The sequence below is a fragment of the Frieseomelitta varia genome, unplaced genomic scaffold, assembly GCF_011392965.1.
Source record: "Frieseomelitta varia isolate USP_RPSP 00005682 unplaced genomic scaffold, Fvar_1.2 scaffold_464, whole genome shotgun sequence".
NCBI classification, from domain to species: Eukaryota; Metazoa; Arthropoda; class Insecta; order Hymenoptera; family Apidae; genus Frieseomelitta; species Frieseomelitta varia.
Genome location: NW_025110217.1, coordinates 86,857 through 109,782, shown reverse-complemented (window position 1 = coordinate 109,782; position 22,926 = coordinate 86,857). Strand labels below are relative to the sequence as shown.

The 22,926-nt window shown below is 36.1% G+C and overlaps 1 protein-coding gene across 3 annotated transcripts in view; it reads left to right on the top strand.

The window, feature by feature from the left end:
- LOC122532698 overlaps positions 1 to 17,708 on the top strand; it is a 70,446-nt gene extending 52,738 nt beyond the window's left edge. For all 3 annotated transcript variants that reach the window (XM_043661708.1, XM_043661707.1, XM_043661706.1), the window contains exons 2-3: positions 13,405 to 14,940; positions 16,835 to 17,708. In XM_043661708.1, the coding sequence (XP_043517643.1) occupies positions 13,493 to 14,940; positions 16,835 to 17,168 (1,782 nt within the window). In that variant the 5' untranslated portion in view covers positions 13,405 to 13,492 and the 3' untranslated portion in view covers positions 17,169 to 17,708. The remainder of the gene's footprint in view (positions 1 to 13,404; positions 14,941 to 16,834) is intronic.
- Positions 17,709 to 22,926: the final 5,218 nt, after the last annotated feature.

Genomic DNA, 22,926 nt, shown 5'->3' with positions numbered 1-22,926 from the left:
CGCGTGTGACCGTCCTAATTGCGCGAGACACGCGTGTGTTACGCGAGCGCGTCGTACAAGCTGTTCGCGATCCGTTTTCGAGCGTTTCGTGCGCGTCCGCAACGCTCGAAACGATTATTAACGATATACGTTGGCTCGATACTGTCGTCAATGATTGAACTCGGCTCGACCAGACGAATACCAAACGAGCGTTTATCTTCTCTCCGAGCGTTTCACCCGGCAGAGGCCAAGCTCCTGAAAGCATTCCTGCGCACGCTTGACCGAAAATTTTGGAATATTTGTACGAGACAAATAACTGTTTCAACAGGTTCGCGTTTTCGTGTTTTCGACTGGTTTAAAGGACTTTTTAGTGGTGTGGTTAACACGTAAGTCAATCGATATATATATATATATACTTGGTTGAGAAATACTGGAGCATTTAAATAAAATATTTAAAGGATATCAGAATTTATAAACGAGCTAAGACTTATATTTCATTACATTTATGTTTATTATATTTTATAATAAAATTAAATTTTATTGTATTTATTACATTTTATAATAAAATTATATTTTATTATATTTATTATAATAAAATATAATATATAATATAATACATAAAATATAATAAAATGTAATATAATGAATAAAATATGATATAATATAATATAATGAACGTAAGTCATTCGATATATTCTTATATATATATATACTTGGTTGAGAAATATTGGAATATTTAAATAAAATATTTAAAGGGTATCAGAATTTATAAACGAGCTAAGACTTATATTTCATTACATTTATGTTTATTATATTTTATAATAAAATTAAATTTTATTGTATTTATTACATTTTATAATAAAATTATATTTTATTATATTTATTATAATAAAATATAATATATAATATAATATATAATATAATACATAAAATATAATGAATATAATATAATATAATATAATATAATATAATGGACGTAAGTCATTCGATATATTTTTATATATACTTGGTTGAGAAATATTGGAACATTTAAATAAAATATTTAAATGATAATCAGAATTTATAAATGAGCTAAGATTTATATTTCATTATATTTATTATGTTTATTATATTTTATTATATTTATTATAATAAAATATAATACAATATATATTATAATAAATATAATAAAATATAATATAAGATATATATTTTATTATATTTATTTAGATAAAGGATATTAGAATTTATAAACGAGCTATAAAAGATTTTTTAGTTGGTTCAGTCAACAAGTTGACATTCAATATATTCCTGTATATACTTGGCCGAAAATATTGGAACATTTATAAAACGAATGTTTCAATACGCTTACGCTCGTGTTTTCGAAGGATTCAAACAATTTTTCAGTGATTTATAGTGGGTTCAAAGGGTTTTTCAGTGCTTTAATCAGCACGTAAATCGTTCAAAATACTTCCTGGCATAACCTTGGCCAAAGCTGTTAGAATATTTATAAAACGAATGTTTCAATAAGTTCACATTCCTATTTTCGACAGATTCAAAGAATTTTTCAATTCAAAGAACTTTTTGATCACGAAGGTCGCTGAATGAAATCAACAAATTGTTCGATAAATGTTCGCAGGATTATCGTCTTCGATCGATAATCAACGGGTTTCTCGGCTATTAAAAATCCAGCAAGTGCGAAGTATCGACACGATTCGTTGCGTTTAGCTTCTCGATCGTTGAAAATGCAGCAGGCGCTGGATATCGACACGATTTGTTGCGTTTGGCGGATAAAATAGCTGCTTGAGGCTTGAGAGAAGCAGGGGCGAGCGATCAAGAGTAAAAGGGTCGCGCACCCACGCACGCAGCGATTCGCAACAATGCGATTTGTAGGGCGATCGAGGTAAGCGACCGGGTCAAGCACGATCAGACGGCTTACCATTTATTTTAACGAACTGCTTAACAGCGAATCGACCGACTTTGCACGCGATCATTCCCATCTCGGCACTATATCTTCTGAGATATCTTTCGAGAAGGCTTGTTAGTCTCGATTGAAGAAAAAAAAAAAAAAAAAAAGAAATTAAAGTGTCATTGCATAATCGATGCTTTGCAAGTCATCAGCGTGTTAGTGCACGAAGCTTGTTAAAAAGAGAAATTATTGCTCTTTGATCGTGACTTCTTTTTTTTTTTTTTTTTTCTTTTAACTAAATCTCGAAAGTCTTTGCACAATCTACTTGACATTATCTCGACACGATGAGCCTTTCACCAGATACGTGCATGATCTTAAACGAAGATAACGGGCATAGTGTGTTATTTCATTAACATAGTCAGGCTGGAGATCAACAGCTTTGAAGATAAAAGTATTATAAGCGATGGACGTTGAACGACGGATATTTTAAAAATAACGGGATTATCGCCGAAATGTTAATTCCATGACACAGAAGAAATTGCTTCTTTCGCTTTTTGTTTCCAATTCTTAATCAGTCTCTTCTTCGTTAATGAGACGATAAGGTTGGAATCGTAGTTGATTTAGAAAATAAGAACCCAGAACTTCAAGAGCGATAAGTCCAAAATAACTTTTAAAGTGAAATTATTTAGAATTGAGAGAGATTTGAAGATTAGAATACCGATAGTAACCAGAGGATTTTAATTTTACAATCAAAACACTAAATTTCGAACGTTCGTAGAAACTTGTATCTTTCTGAACAAAAATAAAAAAAACTGTCTCACATATATACTTATATTTCATAAGCAGAAGATTTTAATTTTACAATCGAAACACTAAATTTCGAACGTTCGTAGGAACTTGTATCTTTCTGAACAAAAATAAAAAGAACTGTCTCACATATATATATTTATATTTTGTAAACAGAGGATTTTAATTTTACAATCGAAACACTAAATTTCGAATGTTCGTGGAAACTCATACTTTTCTGAATGAAAATGAGAAATACTGTTTGTTAAAATATTGCAGCTTCTTGAATTTTTATGTTTCTCGTAGACCTCTGTATTTCATTAACCACGTTGCGCTGGCAACTGATTGCGGACCATAACGAGTGACCGAACCGTACGCAATAATTTGTCGCTTTCTTTTTGAACTCTTCGGTAGGATATCATTGGATACAAATTGTTGAGAAGTAATAAATTTATTATTTGTTTTGCCTGGGTTATAAAAATAATAATTATACTTAAAACTGGGAAAATATTGCAATTTTTTGGCACAAAAAATTCTCGACGTGCGTGGCACGTTGTTCTAGGTTAACCACGTTGCGCTGGCAACTGATTGCGGACCATAACGAGTGACCGAACCGTACGCAATAATTTGTCGCTTTCTTTTTGAACTCTTCGGTAGGATATCATTGGATACAAATTGTTGAGAAGTAATAAATTTATTATTTGTTTTGCCTGGGTTATAAAAATAATAATTATACTTAAAACTGGGAAAATATTGCAATTTTTTGGCACAAAAAATTCTCGACGTGCGTGGCACGTTGTTCTAGGTTAACCACGTTGCGCTGGCAACTGATTGCGGACCATAACGAGTGACCGAACCGTACGCAATAATTTGTCGCTTTCTTTTTGAACTCTTCGGTAGGATATCATTGGATACAAATTGTTGAGAAGTAATAAATTTATTATTTGTTTTGCCTGGGTTATAAATATAATAAATATACTTGAAACTGGGAAAATATTGCAATTTTTTGGGGTAAAAAATTCTCGACGTGCGTGGCACGTTGTTCTAGGTTAACCACTTGCACGGGCAACTGATTGCGGACCATAACGAGTGACCGAACCGTACGCAATAATTTGTCGCTTTCTTTTTGAACTCGTCGGTACGATATCATCGGATAGAAATTATTGAGAAGTAATAGATTTATTATTTGTTTTGCCTGGGTTATAAATATAATAAATACACTTAAAACTGGGAAAATATTGCAATCTTGGAACAAATAATTCTCGACATACGTGTCACGTCATTCCATCGCAAGAGGTGAAGTTAACTCACCACAGTGTCGGTGATGGTCAGAATTATCGCAGCAAACAAACCGAACAAGCTGAGCAAGCCAAGTTTAACATAACCATAATTGTCGTTTCACGTAAGCAGTAGTTCGCCAGGAGCAGCATACACACACATACACACATACACACACATTCATGGTGTGAAAAACATGGAACTTTCAGTGTTAAAAGAATTCAGGCATGCGTGATGTGCATACGTGTATATGTGTGTATGTGTATGTGTGTGATTGTTGATGATACATCGGTATCTTACTCTCGAATAGCGAAGATCGACGAGAAGGATCCTCGACCAGTGAAATCGTCTAGTGGTTCTCTCCCTCTCCATCTCCTTTCCCCCATGGCAGCTACAATTAGGGTTAATTAGCACGCGTAAGCGAGAGATCGCAATTGGAGCAGACGTGTACAGCAACAGCATCAGTCGCTCTCACCCGACAGTCGACTTTCCATATGGCTGGGCTGCTGGATGTCGTACAGCAAAACGCTTTGTCTTCGAACGCTCTGTCGAATCGGTACACGCCTCTTCGCTTGACTATAATGAAACTTTCGAATGCGAAGGAATTGTAGCGTTTGACTACTGGAGAAATGAAAAGGTCGACGATCCGCCAGTCCGTCGTTTTCTTCTTCTTTACTACTTTTTCTCATTCGTATCTCTGTAACTTTTGTCGATAATTGTTTACGTTAGTACGATGATTGTCAAATCATAGTTACCACAGTTACTATACCTTCGAGAATGCAGAGACGTTGTAGGATCGTGTACTCTGCACCTAGATATTGTTTTTCATTCGATTATTTATTTATAATTTTTATCGTCAACTCGATGAAATTGATCGATAATCTTTTACGATTATCAAATCCTTAGTACGATTATAAAATCATAATTATCATAGTTCTCGAGACTATAGGAAAGGTATCGTATATCAGAACGTATTTGTAGGATCATGTTCTCTGCGCTGGACCTTAAAACAATCGTCTGTTGACATGTTTTTCATTCGTATTTATTTGTAATTTTTATCGATAATTTTTTACGTTAGTACGATTATAAAATCATAATTATCATAGTTTCTACAGACTAGAGGGAAAGTATCGTATATCAGGACGTGTTTGTAGAATCGTGCACTCTACATCAGACCTTAAAACCCGTAGAGTAAAATTATACTAATTTCCATCTTCCGTTCGAATTCAAGTTTCGTTCGAAGAGAATGAAATTTCATTTCAAACGAACGTGACAAAGCAGTCTCCAAGACTGGAAATTGAAAGTAACACCCGGTAGTTTAGGCTTCGATTTATTATCAGAGGTTTCGTGCTACCAGCACGTTGCACAAGAAAGATCGACTTATCGCGAAGCTATGCCACGATACGTTCAGCCTGTAACCTTGAATATTACAGTCTCTGGGTCCAGTTTCACTTTGATTCGAATCACGCAGCAACAATTGGGTCTCTGATCCTCGTCTGATCCGATTCCGCAACAGCGAGTGGACGAAAAACAAAATAACGACTAGGTAATTGTATTTTCGTCGTGTTTTCATTTATGCGAAGTATCTCGGGGGCGAGTTGAAATCGATCGGCATTACCCGATGGAGATCTAACTTTCACTAGAGCAGGCCTCGTCTTCTTCAAAAATAAAACGTCGTCCTTTCGTCCTACGTCACGCGAGTTAAAAATAGAGCCGAACCAATAGGGGCTATTTTGATCGGCGCAACTCCATCGAAAAATCCTCTACGACGATCCGAGTACACTCTATGCATCCCTACACGTGTCAATTATCCCCGCTTCGATTTAATTCTCAGCTTATTCCAATCTTTTCGTCATTCTTTTATTATATATAATATATTACATATATATATATAATTATATATTTTAATTACTTACCTATATTGTAAAAAATATTAAATTTTTATATGTTTTATATGTTTATATTATATATAAAATTATATATTTTAACTACTTACCTATATTATAAGAAATATTAAATTTTTATATGTTTTATATAATATATATTATATGTATATACATTATATATAATATATTATATATATAATTATATACTTTAACTACTTACCTATATTGTAAAAAATATTAAATTTTTATATGTTTTATATGTTTATATTATATATAATATATTTTATATATATATAATTATATATTTTAACTGCTTATCTATATTATAAAAAATATTAAATTTTTATATGTTTTATATAATATATATATATAATTCCTCTATTCGTTAAACCGAGATTTTTCTCGTTTCTCTCGAAGCCGATGCTCGAATCTTATCTAAGCGTGATGAAATTTCCGACACTTGTCGTGATGGAATTCAAAGTATTTTATATTTTTTCTTTTCTCTTTTTTCTTCGTTGAAAAAAACTACAAGAACATTCTGCTTATTGAGGGATCTGCGTGTACGCGATAGATCGTGACACTTTCTCCTGCACGCGATACCTCGTTCCATCGAAACGAATGCTTGGACTTAGACCTAGTGCTTCGACTGGCTCGAGAAGGACACTGGCCATTTTTTTTTCCTGTAGTTAGATCGATGCTTGATATTCAACATAATCTGTAATTTGATTGATATTCTCGTCAACAACACTCTGAGAGTTTTGTTAGGCTCGCGATCTGTGTGAAAGGGAGATTCGATTTTTGCTGAAAATCTTGAAAATCAAGTAAACTTTCATGTCGCGAATAAGAATATTAAATAAAATACTTTCTCCGGAGAACGTGCGATCCTTTCCAAACTGTTTAAAGTTCGTCCACTTTAATTGCAAGACTTTTTTACAACTCTCTTAATCTCCTACACTGTATCACCATTTAATCCTTAATTTAAGTGGTTCTTTTTCAGGAAGATTCTCTATCAAATGTGCCCAATTAGTAATTACAGTACTTTAAATAATAATTTACATTAAAATTTCCCGGTAAATCACTTGGGAATTTTAATGAAATCGACAGGCTAATAAATGGAAATTTATACAGTTGTGGAATATTACATAGTTATATAGTTAAGAAGGTACACGAACGTCTTGATGCATTTTCTTGAATGCACCTTCTAAAAATAAGTTCACGTTATGACAGAATTGATCAGTTTGACTTCTCATTTGAATCCGTCACCAAAGGTTAGAATTTCAATCATTCCTCGAACCTTTCGTCACCAAGTCCAAGAACCTCGCTTCTTTCTCACTCTTTCTTGCCTTCTCTGTAAGAAACGAGGAACGCGTAGGATTAATTATGTACGTATTATACCTATTATCATGCTTAAACATAGCATCAGAGTTATTCACTTGGAATACTGCTTTGTGTGATTTTTAACCACGCGTTGTCACCTTCTGTTTCACCTTCTCTTTAATTCGTCTTTTAACCAGGTTGCGCTGGCAACTGATTGCGGACCATAACGAGCGACCGAGCCGTATAAAATAAATTCGTCGCATTCATTTTGAACTCGTCGGTGTGACATCAGTCGGTTAGATTATTAATCGAGAAGTAATTTAACAAATTTATTATATTCGTTTTGCCTGGGTCACACTTAAATCTACTTAAAACGGAGAAAGTATCGCAATTTTGGCAATCTGGCGATTTTACAAAAAATTCTCAACGTGCATTCCAGCACAAGAGGTTATTAAACACCAAATATGTATCTTGTAATCTCTTGTAACATCACACGTTGTAAATTCGCCAAAATGGTTGTCTCTACAAACATTCGCAAGTGCATGCAATGTATGTCTTCTCTCTCTCCCTCTCCCCCTCTCTCTCTCTCTCTTTTTTTTAAATACCTTTGCACCTCATCGTCTCAAGCGAGCCTTTCAATTGAGACAGAAGGTTTCTTTGGCGACGCGCGCGTTAACACGCTGTTAAGGACAAAATGGGAGAGGGGCTCTCTAAGCTCTTAGGAGAACTTAGGTTGGGACAGCGTTGGGAGTAGGCTTTGGACGAAAGAGCATCGGCGTGGCGCGGCGAGCGCTGCTGGATCGCCAGGTAGTAGAGGGAGGTGCAAAAGGTGAAAAACAGTTTTGCCATCAGCATAACCGGTTCCACGTATCCCGAGCCAGAGCGTCTCACTGTTTCTCCGGCGTGGCCGGATGACAAGGATTCGGCTGGCAAACAGTTTCTTACCGATCACGATCGATCTCCGTCTGTTGTCAGATTAGACTGTCGTTGATGTAGCGGCATTTGCAACGAGGCGAGGCCGAAACTTGTTTAGAAAATTCATCTGCGAATGAATTATTTGAACTGAGAGAAATTGATGGAGCCAGTATTTTACTAATTGAACGAAATTTTTCATATGACCAAAAAAACAACAATATTTACTTTTGCGTAGACTTGGCAAAGACAATTTTTGTGTTGCAAAATGTCGTAAACACGATACTTGTAGATAAAATTGATAAAAAATGACGAGAGAACAAATTAATAATTCAATAGCCTCTAGGAAACGTGCGACGTCTTCAAGCTTGATCCAATGTGCGCAGAATTTTGAGGTTAACTTGTTTATATAACTCGTGTCATAAGCACGATACTTGTAGATAAAATTAATAAAAAATGATGAGAGAACAAATTAATAATTCAATAGCCTTTGGAAAACGCGCGACGTCTTCAAGCTTGATCCAATGTGCACAGAATTTTGAAGTTAACTTGTTTATATAACTCGTGTCATAAACACGATACTTATGAACAAAATTAATAAAAAATGACGAGAGAACAAATTAATAATTCAATAGCCTGTAGGAAACGCGTGACGTTTCCAAGTTTGATCCAATGTGCACAGAATTTTGAGGTTAACTTGTTTATATAGGGTGGCCACTGAAAAACTGAAAGTTTTAAAAAGCCCGTATTTGCGAACAGTAAAATTGGTGGTCATTTGAGGGATGTTGTTTTTTACACATACTGAAAAAATCCATTAATTATTTCCAAATAAAATAATAATTTAAAAAATTGAAAAAATATGTGTTTGTGAAAGTTATTTTTGTTTTATATCATTCAGTGACCACCCAATATAACTCGATACTTATGAACAAAATTAATAAAAAGTGCCGAGAGAACAAATTAATAATTCAATAGCCTCTAGGAAACGCGCGACGTCTCCAAGCTTGATCTAATGTGCACAGAATTTTGAGGTTAACTTGTTTATATAACTCGTGTCATAAGCACGATACTTATGAACAAAATTAATAAAAAATGTCGAGAGAACAAATTAATAATTCAATAGCCTCTAAGAAACGCGCGACGTCTCCAAACTTGATACAATGTGCACAGAATTTTGAGGTTAACTTCGATTCAATAGAAAATATAGCGAGTCCATTTTTATATTCGCCGATATTCTTACTCGATATTAACTTAAGACTTCACCATAATAGTGTAAATAAAATTATGTGTATAATATATTTTGCTTTGCTTCAGTTTTATTGTCAAGGACGGCACGTGACTTGGCAAGGTCGTAAAATGCGATTGTTTCTTCATTCGCTTGCGAGAAGCATTACGACATCATTTTTTTGCATCTTCGTCAAAGTTCGTTCAGTAAACGATTAACAATTTCCAAACTGTCTCGTTTCCGAGTCACGAATCTTATTGATTATTAGTCGCGGATTTTTACTTTACACGGCGATTCGTCAAGGACTGATGATGATATCGATATGATTGCCGATTATGGTTACACAATAACGCGAAGGAAGAAAACCGAGCACGATAAAAATAAGAGAAATGTGATACGATAAAGGATTAACGAAAATTTAAAGATATTCCGGAGAAACGAATTTAAAAGGTCATCGATCTTTTCAACGTTTGGTTATAATAACCGGTGGTTATCCATTCCTATCGTGCTCCACCACTTACCCTCCGGTTTATAAATAAACGCTACCTGACAAATAAAAGCTAGCTCCTCGCAGCCAGGCGTGAAAGCTACCGCGACAAGTAAGTCCGGTATCGTTCCTGATACCTTGACACCGTCGACTCGTTTCAGATAAGCTTTCCACCATCCTGTTCTGCCCGCTTTATCTGTCAACCAGTTTTGATTTTTCACTTTCCACTTTTCCGCGGCACGGGAAACGATAAAATTGAAAATTTCGCCGTCGAAAAGGTCAAGGATCGTTTGGAGAAAATCGAGCTTCCTCCAATCTGCTTGATTTCTCCCGCGAGAATTTCCCATGTACAGGGTGTCCCGTTTTAATTTACAGATGCAATTATCTTCGGAGCTATTTTATTAGACTATATAAAAAGCACTAATGGATTTTAGACTTTTTTTTCTTCGTAGAGAATGACCTGCTGCATCAATCGATGCAAAAAAAAAAAAAAAAGAATTACACAATTGTAGTTGGAAAATAGTAGCGTCTATCTCGAGACAAACTGAGTATACCAAATTATTGTCCTCTCAAGATAGAAAACAAACGAATGCATTTGAGATAGTTTTTTTAAACGGAGAACAATTTCGGAGATAATTGCATTTATAGATTGAAACGAGACACCCTGTAGAATTCACCGGAAAAGAAAGGATAAAGAGAAGAAGTCACACAGCTTAGAAAATATAGACGATCGAAAGGATCTCGACGATCAAAATATCGAGTGTGTTTTGGATTTTTCGTTTTGGTTTCCATCTTTCTGTAGAACTTCGAATATCGAGTTTTCTTGGTTAAGGTTAATCCCGATAGGAATCAAGGCAATTGAACGAAACGCAAAAGTCTCTAAACCACTCCGAGATAACCTCCAAGTGGTTATTCAGCTCATGGTAATGTCGTTCTGGATGAGCGATCACGAGTAATAACCCAGGCATTAATGACGTGCACGGCAAAAAAGATTTTCCTCGATGGAGGAGCAATTATGGCGGGAGGATCGGTGGTCTCGGAGATGAAGATGACGAGTAAAACCAACTTACGTGGCAGGAGAGCTAGTTTTTTTTTTTTTCTTGCCTCTCTTTCTCGTAACGCGACGTCGAAGGAGGAAGAGTTCGATTACGATCCTCCAATTTCGCCGGTTGCATCAACCGTTGGGAAAACGTTTCCGGTTATTATCGACTTCCTCCCGAACGCTAGACCGACCGGCGCGCAAGATACTATTACGCTTTCTGTGCTCATCGTCTTCGTGTTTCACGCGACATTCCCAGTAATCCGAGCGAACCTAATAAGAAGCGGTAAACAATCTCTGCGCCTTTTAAATGTGAAATTTATACTTTTCCTCCTCTCTAACGACAAACGTAGTAGCGATTTACGTAACATCAGGGCTTCTTCTTTGTTATTACGCGTCCGGAGAATTTACATGCAGAATGAACTATGTAATTTGAACATCCCTTGTCTCTGAAGATATGAAACTAATTTATTGACAGAAATTATTTAGTACAGAGAAGGTTGTAATAATTAATCTTCGTAAGTGGATTTTATTTCATTTCCACGTTTTTAACTGGAATACTATATTTCTTTGCAGTTCTATATTCTCTATAAAAAAAAATACTCTATGAATAATACACTCTGTGTAAAAAGATGCCACGTAGCTTGATCATTTTAAGTGTCTTCTGTTTCTGAAGATATGAAATAGATTTATTAATAGAAATTATTTCTTACAAAGAAGTTATAATAGCTTCTTCTTAAGTGAAGTTCGTTTCACCTTCATGTTTTTGACTAGAATACTATATTTCTTTGCAGCTCTATATTCTCTATAAAAAAATATTTTATGAATTATAATACACTCTCCATAGAAAGATACAACGTAACTTGACCATTTTAAGTGTCTCCGCTGATTCTGAGGATATGAAAGAGATTTATTAATAAAAATTATTTCATACAGAGAAGTTATAATAGCTTCTTCTTAAGTGAAGTTCGTTTCACCTCCATGTTTTTAACTAGAATACTATATTTCTTTGCAGCTGTATATTCTCTATAAAAAAATATTTTATGAATTATAATACACTCTCCATAGAAAGATACCACGTAACTTGATCATTTTAAGTGTCTCCGTTGATTCTGAAGATACGAAATAGATTTATTAATGGAAATTATTTTATACAGAAAAAGTTATAATAGCTTCTTCTTAAGTGAAAGAGTTCACTTCACCTCAATGTTTTTGAGTAGAATAATATATTTACTTACAGCTCTATATTCTCTATAAAAAGATACTCTATGAATTATAATACACTCTCCATAGAAAGATACAACGTAACTTGACCATTTTAAGTGTCTCCGCTGATTCTGAGGATATGAAAGAGATTTATTAATAAAAATTATTTCATACAGAGAAGTTATAATAGCTTCTTCTTAAGTGAAGTTCGTTTCACCTCCATGTTTTTAACTAGAATACTATATTTCTTTGCAGCTCTATATTCTCTATAAAAAAATATTTTATGAATTAATAATACACTCTCCATAGAAAGATATCACGTAGCTTGATTATTTTAAATGCCTCCGTTGATTCTGAAGATACGAAATAGATTTATTAATGGAAATTATTTCATACAGAGAAAATTATAATAGCTTCTTCTTAAGTGAAAGAGTTCACTTCACCTCAATGTTTTTGAGTGGAATAATATATTTATTTACAACTCTATATTCTTTATGAAAAGATACTCTATGAATTATAATACACTCTGTGTAAAAAGATATCAGGTAGGTTGATCATTTTAAGTGTCTTCATTGTTTCTGAAGATATGGAACAGATTTATTAATAGAAATTATTTCACACAGAGAAGGATATAATAGCTTCTTCTTAAATGAAGTTCGTTTCACCTCCATGTTTTTAACTGGAATGATATATTTTTTTGCAGCTCTATATTCTCTATAAAAAGATATTTTATGAATTAATAATACACTCTCCATAGAAAGATACCACGTAGCTTGATCATTTTAAATGCCTCCGTTGATTCTGAAGATACGAAATAGATTTATTAATGGAAATTATTTCATACAGAGAAAGTTATAATAGCTTCTTCTTAAGTGAAAGAGTTCACTTCACCTCAATGTTTTTGAGTGGAATAATATATTTATTTACAGCTCTATATTCTCTATAAAAAGATACTCTATGAATTATAATACACTCTCTATAGAAAGACACCACGTAGCTTGATCATTTTAAATGCCCCCGTTGATTCTGAAGATACGAAATAGATTTATTAATTTATTAATTATTTCATACAGAGAAAGCTTGTAATAGCTTCTTCTTAAGTAAAGGAGTTCATTTCACCTCCGTGTTTTTAACTGGAATCATATATTTTTTTACGGCATTCTTGAGAAACTATTTATTTAAGATTCTAGCCTCGATTCTGTAAAATGTCTGTCGGGTGAAAGACATTTAGAGGAGAGGGGCAACAATGTATTCATACAATCCTCGTCTTTCACTTGTGATTAATGACGTTCCACCCGTGTGTATATACCCAATGTACACCTGTGTACATACCTAAACACATATCACTACACACAGATACGAGCAGTATCTCACAAATTTGCAATTTCGATGGAATTACAGGCGCAGAAGCATCGGGGATCCGCTTGGTGAGTGGAGCCGGGGCCAGATAGGCAGCCTGTCCCGATCGATACGCGGCTAGTCGATCAGCATGAAGCTGCAAAACTTGAGCGGCGGTGGGTCCAGGTGCGCCAGACGCGCTCTGCTGTTCGTGTTCGCTTGGGGCCTGCTGATGATCGCGGCGGTGCAGTTTCATCACATGGAGAACAGCCTGAGGGAGACGCCGACGGCCGAGGAGTCGTCCAACGAGTTCCTCCTCGACGACATTTACCGTCGACGCGAGCTGATGAAGAATCGCGGCTCCTCCAGCCTCGGCCTCTCCAGATACCTGTTGCAGAGATCCTCCGCGGACTCGAGTTTCTCGAATTCCGGCGGCTCCAGCCTTCTCACCACCCTGACCACCATGTCCAACAACCCGACGAGGAATCCGCTGGCGTTGGAACCGTTGCTGGACAAGAGGCCGGCGAAAACGGAGGAGGAGCTGATCGAGGAGATCGAACAGAGGATACCCAGCCTGCCTTTGGCCTACTGGAACAAGAACAGCAAATACTCCGGGGGCCAGGCGAAGGTCAAGGGGAACTATAGCTGTTCGAACCTCAAGTATCCATCCATCTACGACATAGAGTTCAACAACGTTTACTGGCAAACGATGCAGACGAGCAACGGCACGTTCCAGCTGTTCGGTGCCTATTACGACCGTCGAAAGTTGTCCAGGATTGGTCCAGCGGTTCGGATCGTCGGGATGATCGACAGGATCGAGCCGATCGTGAAGACTCACTGCCAGCTGTGGTACGACGGGCAAAGGGAGCCGGTTGTCGTCGAGACCCTCGAGTACAAGTACATCTGGTATCCGAAATGGGGTAACTACAAACAGGGGATCTATCAGCCGTACGTGATTGCCTGCAAGATCCCTCAGTCCCACTGGTCCAAGGGCCCTCCCGCCTCGGTGTCCATGGTGGAGAAGAGCTGCGACACACCCAGCAACAATCTACGTGTCATATACAACAAGCCGGAACGCAAGAAGGACTTCGCCGTGTGCGTGAAGGGTCTGGACTTCCTTCACGAGGATCTGTCCGTGAGACTGGTCGAGTGGATAGAGCTGATCAGTCTGCTGGGCGCGGACAAGATCTTCTTCTACCAGCTACAGGTTCATCCGAACGTGACGAAGATTTTAGACCACTATCAGAGGTTAGGGATGGTCCACGTGACTCCTCTGACACTGCCCGGCGGGCAACCGAACGTCCCTGCCTTTCAACACATGTATCTGACCAAGAAGACCAATCACAAGAGGCAGAACGAACTGATCCCTTACAACGACTGCCTGTACAAGCACATGTACGAGTACGAGTACATCGCGCTGCTGGACGTGGACGAGGTGATCATGCCGGTGAAAGACGCCACGTGGCAGGATCTGATGAAGAGGGTGATGGAGAAAGCGCTGAAGATTAGGAACGAGACCAGGGCCTCGTACAACGTGAGGAACGTGTACTTTCTGGATGATCTGCTGCACTCGCACGGGTTCTTCAAAGACATACCAAAGTGAGTAGCAGATTCGATGCTTCTGGACGAAAACCTAACCGTAGGTTATAGAAACCTAAGCGCGTGTGTATTAATTTGACTTCTTTTTTTTTTTCCTCTTAACCTCTTCAGGGACGAATTTTTTAATTTCAGCTGCAACGAAGAGGTTTAGTTTAATTTCACTTTATTTTTGGTAAATAAAGAAATTATGTTCGCATTTCGAAATAGTCATTTTTGTTACGGTTTCGCGAATGGAAGTAGCTTTCTTTTTTATAGGACGTAAATTAACTGTCTATATACATACATATTTTTATGGGAGATTTATTCTAGCGCGGTATAAATAGCGGAGGAAACAAATTTTGAAATTTAGACTCAAATTACTTACGTGGGTACGTTGCTCGACGACTGTGTCGATCGTAGTAATCGCGTCTGAAACATCAGATTATGTAAAATTGCGCAATTTGGATTGAACGCAATATTAGATGGCAACGTATCGATAATGACGGTATTCTTCATGCTGGACAAATAACCGCTTAGTTTCGAAAGTCGAATAAATTGCACCTAAGATACTTCTACGATTTCTTCTGTGTCATTAAAGGTATTAGCAAATTTTAACGTAACTCTCTCTCTGTTTCTCTCTCTCCCACCCCCTCTAATAAAACGAGCACAGCCTGCGATTTAGCAACGACTTCGAACGCTGTCAGTCAATTTTGAAAGAAAAAGAAGCGAGGCGAAGCGAAACGCAGCGAAACCGCTACGAATGATCTAATGTACGCGTTATCAATCTTCCCGTAATTAATTCTTACGTCCTCGAGAAAGAGCCGCAGAAGAAACCGTAGGAAGAGCTGACTCGACTTGGAAAAAAAAGAAGAGTTTCAAATCGTTGTTGGTGAAATTGAAACTAAAAGAAAAAGAAGAAGAAATCTAGAAATTTAGAGATTTTCCAAAGAAATCGGGAAAAGTTAGAAAATTCGGAAAAAAAGAAAAATTCGAACGAGTTGGGAAGGTTTAGGTTAGATTTAGGTCAGAAAATTCGGAAAAAAGAGAAATTCAAACGAATTAGGAAAGTTTAGGTTAGGTTTAAGCTAGGTTTAGGTCAGAAAATTCGGAAAAAAAGAAAAATTCGGACGAGTTGGAAAAGTTTAGGTTAGATTTAAGTCAGAAGATTCGGAAAAAAGAGAAATTCAAACGAATTAGGAAAGTTTAGGTTAGGTTTAAGCTAGGTTTAGGTCAGAAAATTCGGAAAAAAGAAGAATTCGAACGAGTTGGGAAAATTTAGGTTAGGTTTAAATCAGAAAATTCGGAAAAAAAGAGAAATTCAAACGAATTAGGAAAGTTTAGGTTAGGTTTGGGTTAGGTTTAGGTTTAGGAAAATTCAGAAAAAAGAGGAATTCGAACGAGTTGGGAAGGTTTAGGTTAGGTTGGGTTTAAGTCAGAGAATTCGGAAAAAAGAGAAATTCAAACGAGCTGGGAAAGTTTAGGTTGGGTTTAAATCAGAAAATTCGGAAAAAAGAGAAATTCAAACGAATTAGGAAGATTTAGGTTAGGTTTAAGCTAGGTTTAGGTCTATGAAAATTCCGAAAAAAGAGGAATTCGAACAAGTTGGGAAAGTTTAGGTTAGATTTAAGTCAGAAAATTCGGAAAAAAGAGAAATTCAATCGAATTCGGAAGGTTTAGGTTAGGTTTAAGCTAGGTTTAGGTTTAGGAAAATTAAAAAAAAATTCGGAATTCGAACGAGTTGAGAAGGTTAGGTTCAGGTTAGGTTCAGTTTAAGTCAGAGAATTCAAAAAAAAAAAAGAAGAACTCAAACGAATTGGGAAGGTTTAGGTTAGGTTCAGGTCAGAAAATTCGGAAGAAAGTGGAATTTTTTCGAAACGAGTTGGGAAGGTGAAAGGTCCTTTATATCTGTCTTCAGGTACATGCACATGCTGCAGCACGTCTACCGTTCCCAAAACTTCACGAAACCCAATCAGTACATCAAGTGTTTCCACAATCCGGAGAGGGTGGTGACCCTGCACAATCACTTCCCATTGGCCTGCCTGGGCGCCGGATGCACCAGTTACCCAATACAGACCGAGGACGCTCAGCTCCAGCATTACAGAGCCGACTGCGTGAAATCGTTGAAGAAGACTTGCGTCCAGTATCGCGAGAACAGCGTGTTGGACACCACGATATGGCGGTATAAGGACCAATTGGTCGAGAGAGTCACCAGGACGTTGGAGGCTCTTGGTTTCTTCGGGCCGAGCTAGCGAGAGTCAGAAGACTCGTTGAGCTTCAGTTCCACCCTGCGTGCTATCGACGACGAAGCGTTTGGAAATCGTTTGGAATCGAATTTCGCTTCGTTCGTCTCGTTCCTCCTTCCATCGATTTCCATTCTGAAAATGGTCCAACGCGTGGAGAAGTTTGCTGCCCTCGAATGCGGCTCGGGAACACGGTTTGCTTCGACAGGGAGTTTCTATCAGTTTCTCTGTTATCTTACCGATAAAGTAGATATCTTCTTGAACCGTACATTCCATTCAGATGAATTTCTTTTCTACGTGGCGACTCGCGTGAAATTTTCTTGAAACCAAAGGTCGACGCATCGAATTATCAACAGGCGTTTGTATTATATTTTTTTGTTCTTGTAAATATTTCCAACGAATAATCTGTTCGAAAATTATTATCGCTTGCAAATAATCTGTTCGAAGACTATCATACAGAGTGAGCTGAAGTCTTCTTCTTACCTATTTTCTTTTTTAACGAAACATCCAGATATAAGAAAAAAACTAATTTTATTGATATTAAATTAAATTTAGAGTTACTTAAAATTGATTTTAAATTAAATTTAAAATCACTCAACGTTGACTTTAAATTAAATTTAAAATTACTCGAAGTTTTGATTTTAAATTAAATTTAAAATTAGATTCATCTCGGTAGAAAGTGATTTTTGGCTCACCCTGCGTATTTATACGTTTCTTACCTAACGATGTAATAACGTAGGTCATAAGAACGAAGCATCCGTGGTTCGTCGACGCGTTCGAGGAGACGAAAAGGCTGTGTAATCGGACAGAACGTACGACAACGACTAGGATAATCCGTAGGATAAGGATAGCGTGAATAATTGTTTCTTTCCAATTTGTGCCACTGGACGAGACTCGATTTGCAGAATTGCAAATCGAGTGCACGTCTTTGCTCAGCGTTCCTCGAGTCAACTCGCCAGATCAAGTATCATCGAACTTATCAATTTATCAAAGACTGCTGGAGCTCAAAAACTCGAGCGCTCAAAATTCGTAACGAGACGAACTTTGTTCCTCGAAGTATATTTTAGCAATCGCGTCGCAATTCGAAAAAAAAAAAAAAAAAAATTGAATTTCAATCAAAGCGAGTTTCCCTCCCCCCCCCCCTTTTTTTCTCGAGATTGAGGCAAGTGTCGAGCCTCGATTTTGTTTTAATTTTCAAAATCGAAACGCGACGATATAGACATCACAGAATTGAATTCGCCAGTTTCGACGACGAAAGTTTGGCAGAAGTTTGCGGAATGTCGTACTTCTCTCTTACTTTACAACCGCTTTATTGTACCTCGAGTACTCTCCGTATCGATCGATCGAATCCAAGTAAACAAGTGCATAGATGTGTATTTACACGAGGATAAAAGATGTGACGCAAGATGTGTTTTATTGTAAGACTTATGGGACAGAAGTGATGGATCGGTAGATCGATATAATACGACGTCTCGTTTCTTTGTCGATCGTGATACGAAAGTAATTGTCTCGTAATTATTCGACACTGTTCGTCGACATTGCACGATCGTATCGTTGGTCGAAATAGATATAGCGAGGTGAAAAATTCACTGTATAAAAACCATTGGTTAAACCTTTAAAAGTTTCACGATTCGAAGTAACAATTTGAATCGTATTAAAATTATTAAAATATTAAATAACGAATCTGGAGAAATTGAGTAATTTAACTATCTATCTATTTATATATATATGTGTATATGTGTATATAATTAATATTATATATTATAATATTATATAATATTAACTGTCTATATATATTAAATAACGAATCTAGAGAAATTGAGTAATTTCTCCAGTTGAGTGATTTTGTTATTATATATATATATATAAACAGTTAAATTACTCAATTTCTCTAGATTCGTTATTTAATGCTTTAATAATTTTAATACGATTCAAATTGTTGCTTTGAATCGTGGAACTTTTAAAGCTATATGTATATAGAGTTGGTCATTCGTTGCCTAAATTTAATTTGCAAAAAAAAAAAATTAATTCTTCCACCCCATGGTGACTTGTTTGTACAAAACTTGCATTTAAAAAGAAAAAAATATCGCGACTTACATGGTCCACCTAAGATTTAATATATATATATAATTATATATCACAAATTCGCTAACCGATCGATGTGGATATCGGTGAAATGATGTAAATTTCGATTTATACCTCACTGTATCTTATCTGCCAACGTTGACACGTTGATATTAATCAGGTTATTATGCTATCTGAAGACTAGGATCCACAGTTTCCGTACGTACGTCTTTCCTTTCCTGTTTTTTCCTTTCTCACCGTTTCCTCGCTCGAACGGAAGCCGCCCCCCCTCCCCCCTCCCCCCTCCGCCGTGACGATGGGCTCGTCGTGACATTTCGATTATGGGCATGGATCGGGAAGCAAAACAAACGGTACTTCGAACCGGCATCGATCGTGATTTTCGGTTTATTATCTTCAATTTGTTATTCGAATTTATTCTAATTATACAGGACGCTTCAAAATAAGTGTCCTCACGGATCACTTACATACGTTTTGTGTGATCCATATTTCTCTTTGAAATCTTTAATTCCAACGCAACATCACGAAGTTCCTCGCTATTCTTTACGTTCTTGCATTCTCTTTGTTCCCACATTTTTACAGTATATTTCAAATTACTTATGACTCATAAAAGTTATAATTATTTAAAATTTATAGTTCATAACTTGTATAATTATTTATAACTTGTATGGGCATGAATCGAGAAGTAAAACGAATGGTACTTCAAACCTGCATCGATCGTGATTTTCGGTTTATTATCTCCAATTTGTTATTCGAATTTATTCTAATTATACAGGACGCTTCAAAATAAGTGTCCTCACGGATCACTTACATACGTTTTGTGTGATCCATATTTCTCTTTGAAATCTTTAATTCCAACGCAACATCACGAAGTTCCTCGCTATTCTTTACGTTCTTGCATTCTCTTTGTTCCCACATTTATACAGTTTTTTTCGAATTACTTATGGCTCGTAAAAGTCATAATTATTTACAATTTATAGTTCATAACTTGTATAATTATTTATAACTTGTATGGGCATGAATCGAGAAGTAAAACGAACGGTACTTCAAACCTGCATCGATCGTGATTTTCGGTTTATTATCTTCAATTTGTTATTCGAATTTATTCTAATTATACAGGACGCTTCAAAATAAGTGTCCTCACGGATCACTTACATACGTTTTGTGTGATCCATATTTCTCTTTGAAATCTTTAATTCCAACGCAACATCACGAAGTTCCTCGCTATTCTTTACGTTCTTGCATTCTCTTTGTTCCCACATTTTTACAGTATATTTCAAATTATTTATGACTCATAAAAGTTATAATTATTCAAAATTTATAGTTCATAACTTGTATAATTATTTATAATTTATATGAGAATCGGAAAGCGGATTTTCGGTTTATTATTTTCAATTTATTATTCGAATTTATTCTAATTATACAGGACTCTTCAAAATAAGTGTGATCCATATTTCCTCTTTGAAATCTTTAATTCCAACGCAACATCACGAAGTTCCTCGCTATTCTTTACGTTCTTGCATTCTCTTTATTCCCACATTTATACAGTTTCTTTCAAATTACTTATGACTCATAAAGGTTATAATTATTTACAATTTATAGTTCATAACTTGTATAATTATTTACAACTTATATAAGTTATAATTATTAATAATTTTAATTAACAACTTGTAATTGTTTACAATTTTAAATGTACTCGATTATTTAAGTTCCTCCTTGTTTCACGATTGAGAAGTTGAACCAAAAAAAAAATTTGAAATTGTAAGAAGTCACAGTGCCAAAAGTGCCTGTACTTTTCGCGCGACGAATCGTTTGGCACACCGTATAGGGCAGAGAAACATCCAATCGCTGCGAAAAAGCATTGTCCTCGCCACAGAATGGGTCTCGAGTTCACGATCGATGCTGTAATTCGAGTTCGCTCGCAAAGTAGACAAACTGACGATCGTATTTCCCCGTTCAATGGCGTTTCTTGCGCGGCTTCCAGCCCGTTCAGAGATGTAACCGGAAAGACCCCTTGTTCCACGGATGTACGAACGCGCTGAGTCGCTTCTTCCCCATTTCCCCCCTTTTTTTTCGTGCAATTTGCTGAATATCGAGAAAAGAAATTGATTTATCTCCAAGCGTGGATATCTCGTTTGAGAAAGGTTGTGCAAACGAAGTCGTGATAATTGTGGCAAGGAATCTTTTGTGGCCATAATTATTCGAAGGAAGAGAAAAAGGAGTTTGTTTACAAACGAGAGTGTACATCCATGGAACGATCGAATGCTTTCTTCCCGCGTGTGTTTTTCCTCGTAGCTTCATTGCCTCTCCTTTTTCTCTCTTTCTTTCATCTTTTTTCTTTTCTTTTTTTTTTTGCATGGTGAACCTCGATCGCTTTCTACGCTTGACACGATCGTTTTCTTTCATTCTTTTTGTCTTTCTCCCTTTTACGCTGTTACGTGAGAGCGCGATTGACGTTGCACCATGAATTGATCTATTAATTATTATTATTATTATTATTATTATTATTATTATTATTATTATTATTATTATTATTACTATTACTATTATTATTGCTATTATTATTATTATTATTTTTATTATAATATTTACCTCTGGCAGATCTATTCAGCGAAGTGAATTTTTCAAGGAATATATTTATATACCTGCCAGAAACACACGTTCAGGCGCAGTTCATTCGAAGCTAATCACTTTTTTTTTTTTATCACTCGAACGCGATCGCGATGATCAGACTGACGATGATATGTATCGTTCGAATGATATTCAATTTACGTTCGATTTCGCGATATCGTCGAACATCCAAATACGTATCGATCGCGATTTTTTCGATCGATCCTGATCTTTTTCTCTAAAAATTAAAGCAAAATCGAGCGTCGAAATAAAAGTGCCTAAAGTCGCGTTCAGCCGCGATAGTTTGAATACTGGTCCTCTCTCGTTTCTCTCTTTTTTTCTTTTCTTTTTTTTTTTTTTTTTCATGTAAATACACAGAAGTGTCGGTTGGGATGATAACAATAAACCATTACCACATACGCCACACGTGTCTTTTATTCTCTTTCTCGTGGATTTCCCTTCTTCTTTTCTTCTTCTTTACCTTTTAAATGAAAACTGACTGATTTTTATCTGCTACAAAGGTCCAAGGATGTAATCATGCATACGCGCGTACGCAATTATGTGCGTACGTGTTGCTTGTTATCTTCATGCCACTGTATTCGATGTACGATGTTGGTGCGTTTACCTTTTAAATTCTGCAAAGTGATCATTTCTTGAATTCCCCGTTTTGCATTACGTGCAAAAAAGTTTGTCAATTAATTCATGACAATATATATATATAAAACTGTTAATAATCATATAAATTATATTTAAGAAAGATTCCAATGGAAATTCTGGATATCCAAAATTCTCATTCAAATTTTACCAATAATATACCTCGTCTGTCGCCGGAAATATCGTTAAATATCGTCAGAGTGAAAGTTTACGAGATTCTTATTTACATTTGTACATTTTGTTAGCCAAATTGAACATAGAAAAAGAAATTGGGGATCTGAGAAACAAAGATACAATTGAAAACATTTATTAATTAACAGCCTCGACTGCTTTCTTCCGCAAATGAAAATTTGAATTGAATTGAATTTATTGAAAAGATTAAAACCATAGGCTTTACATTTTTAGCCCATAGGTTTGGTTG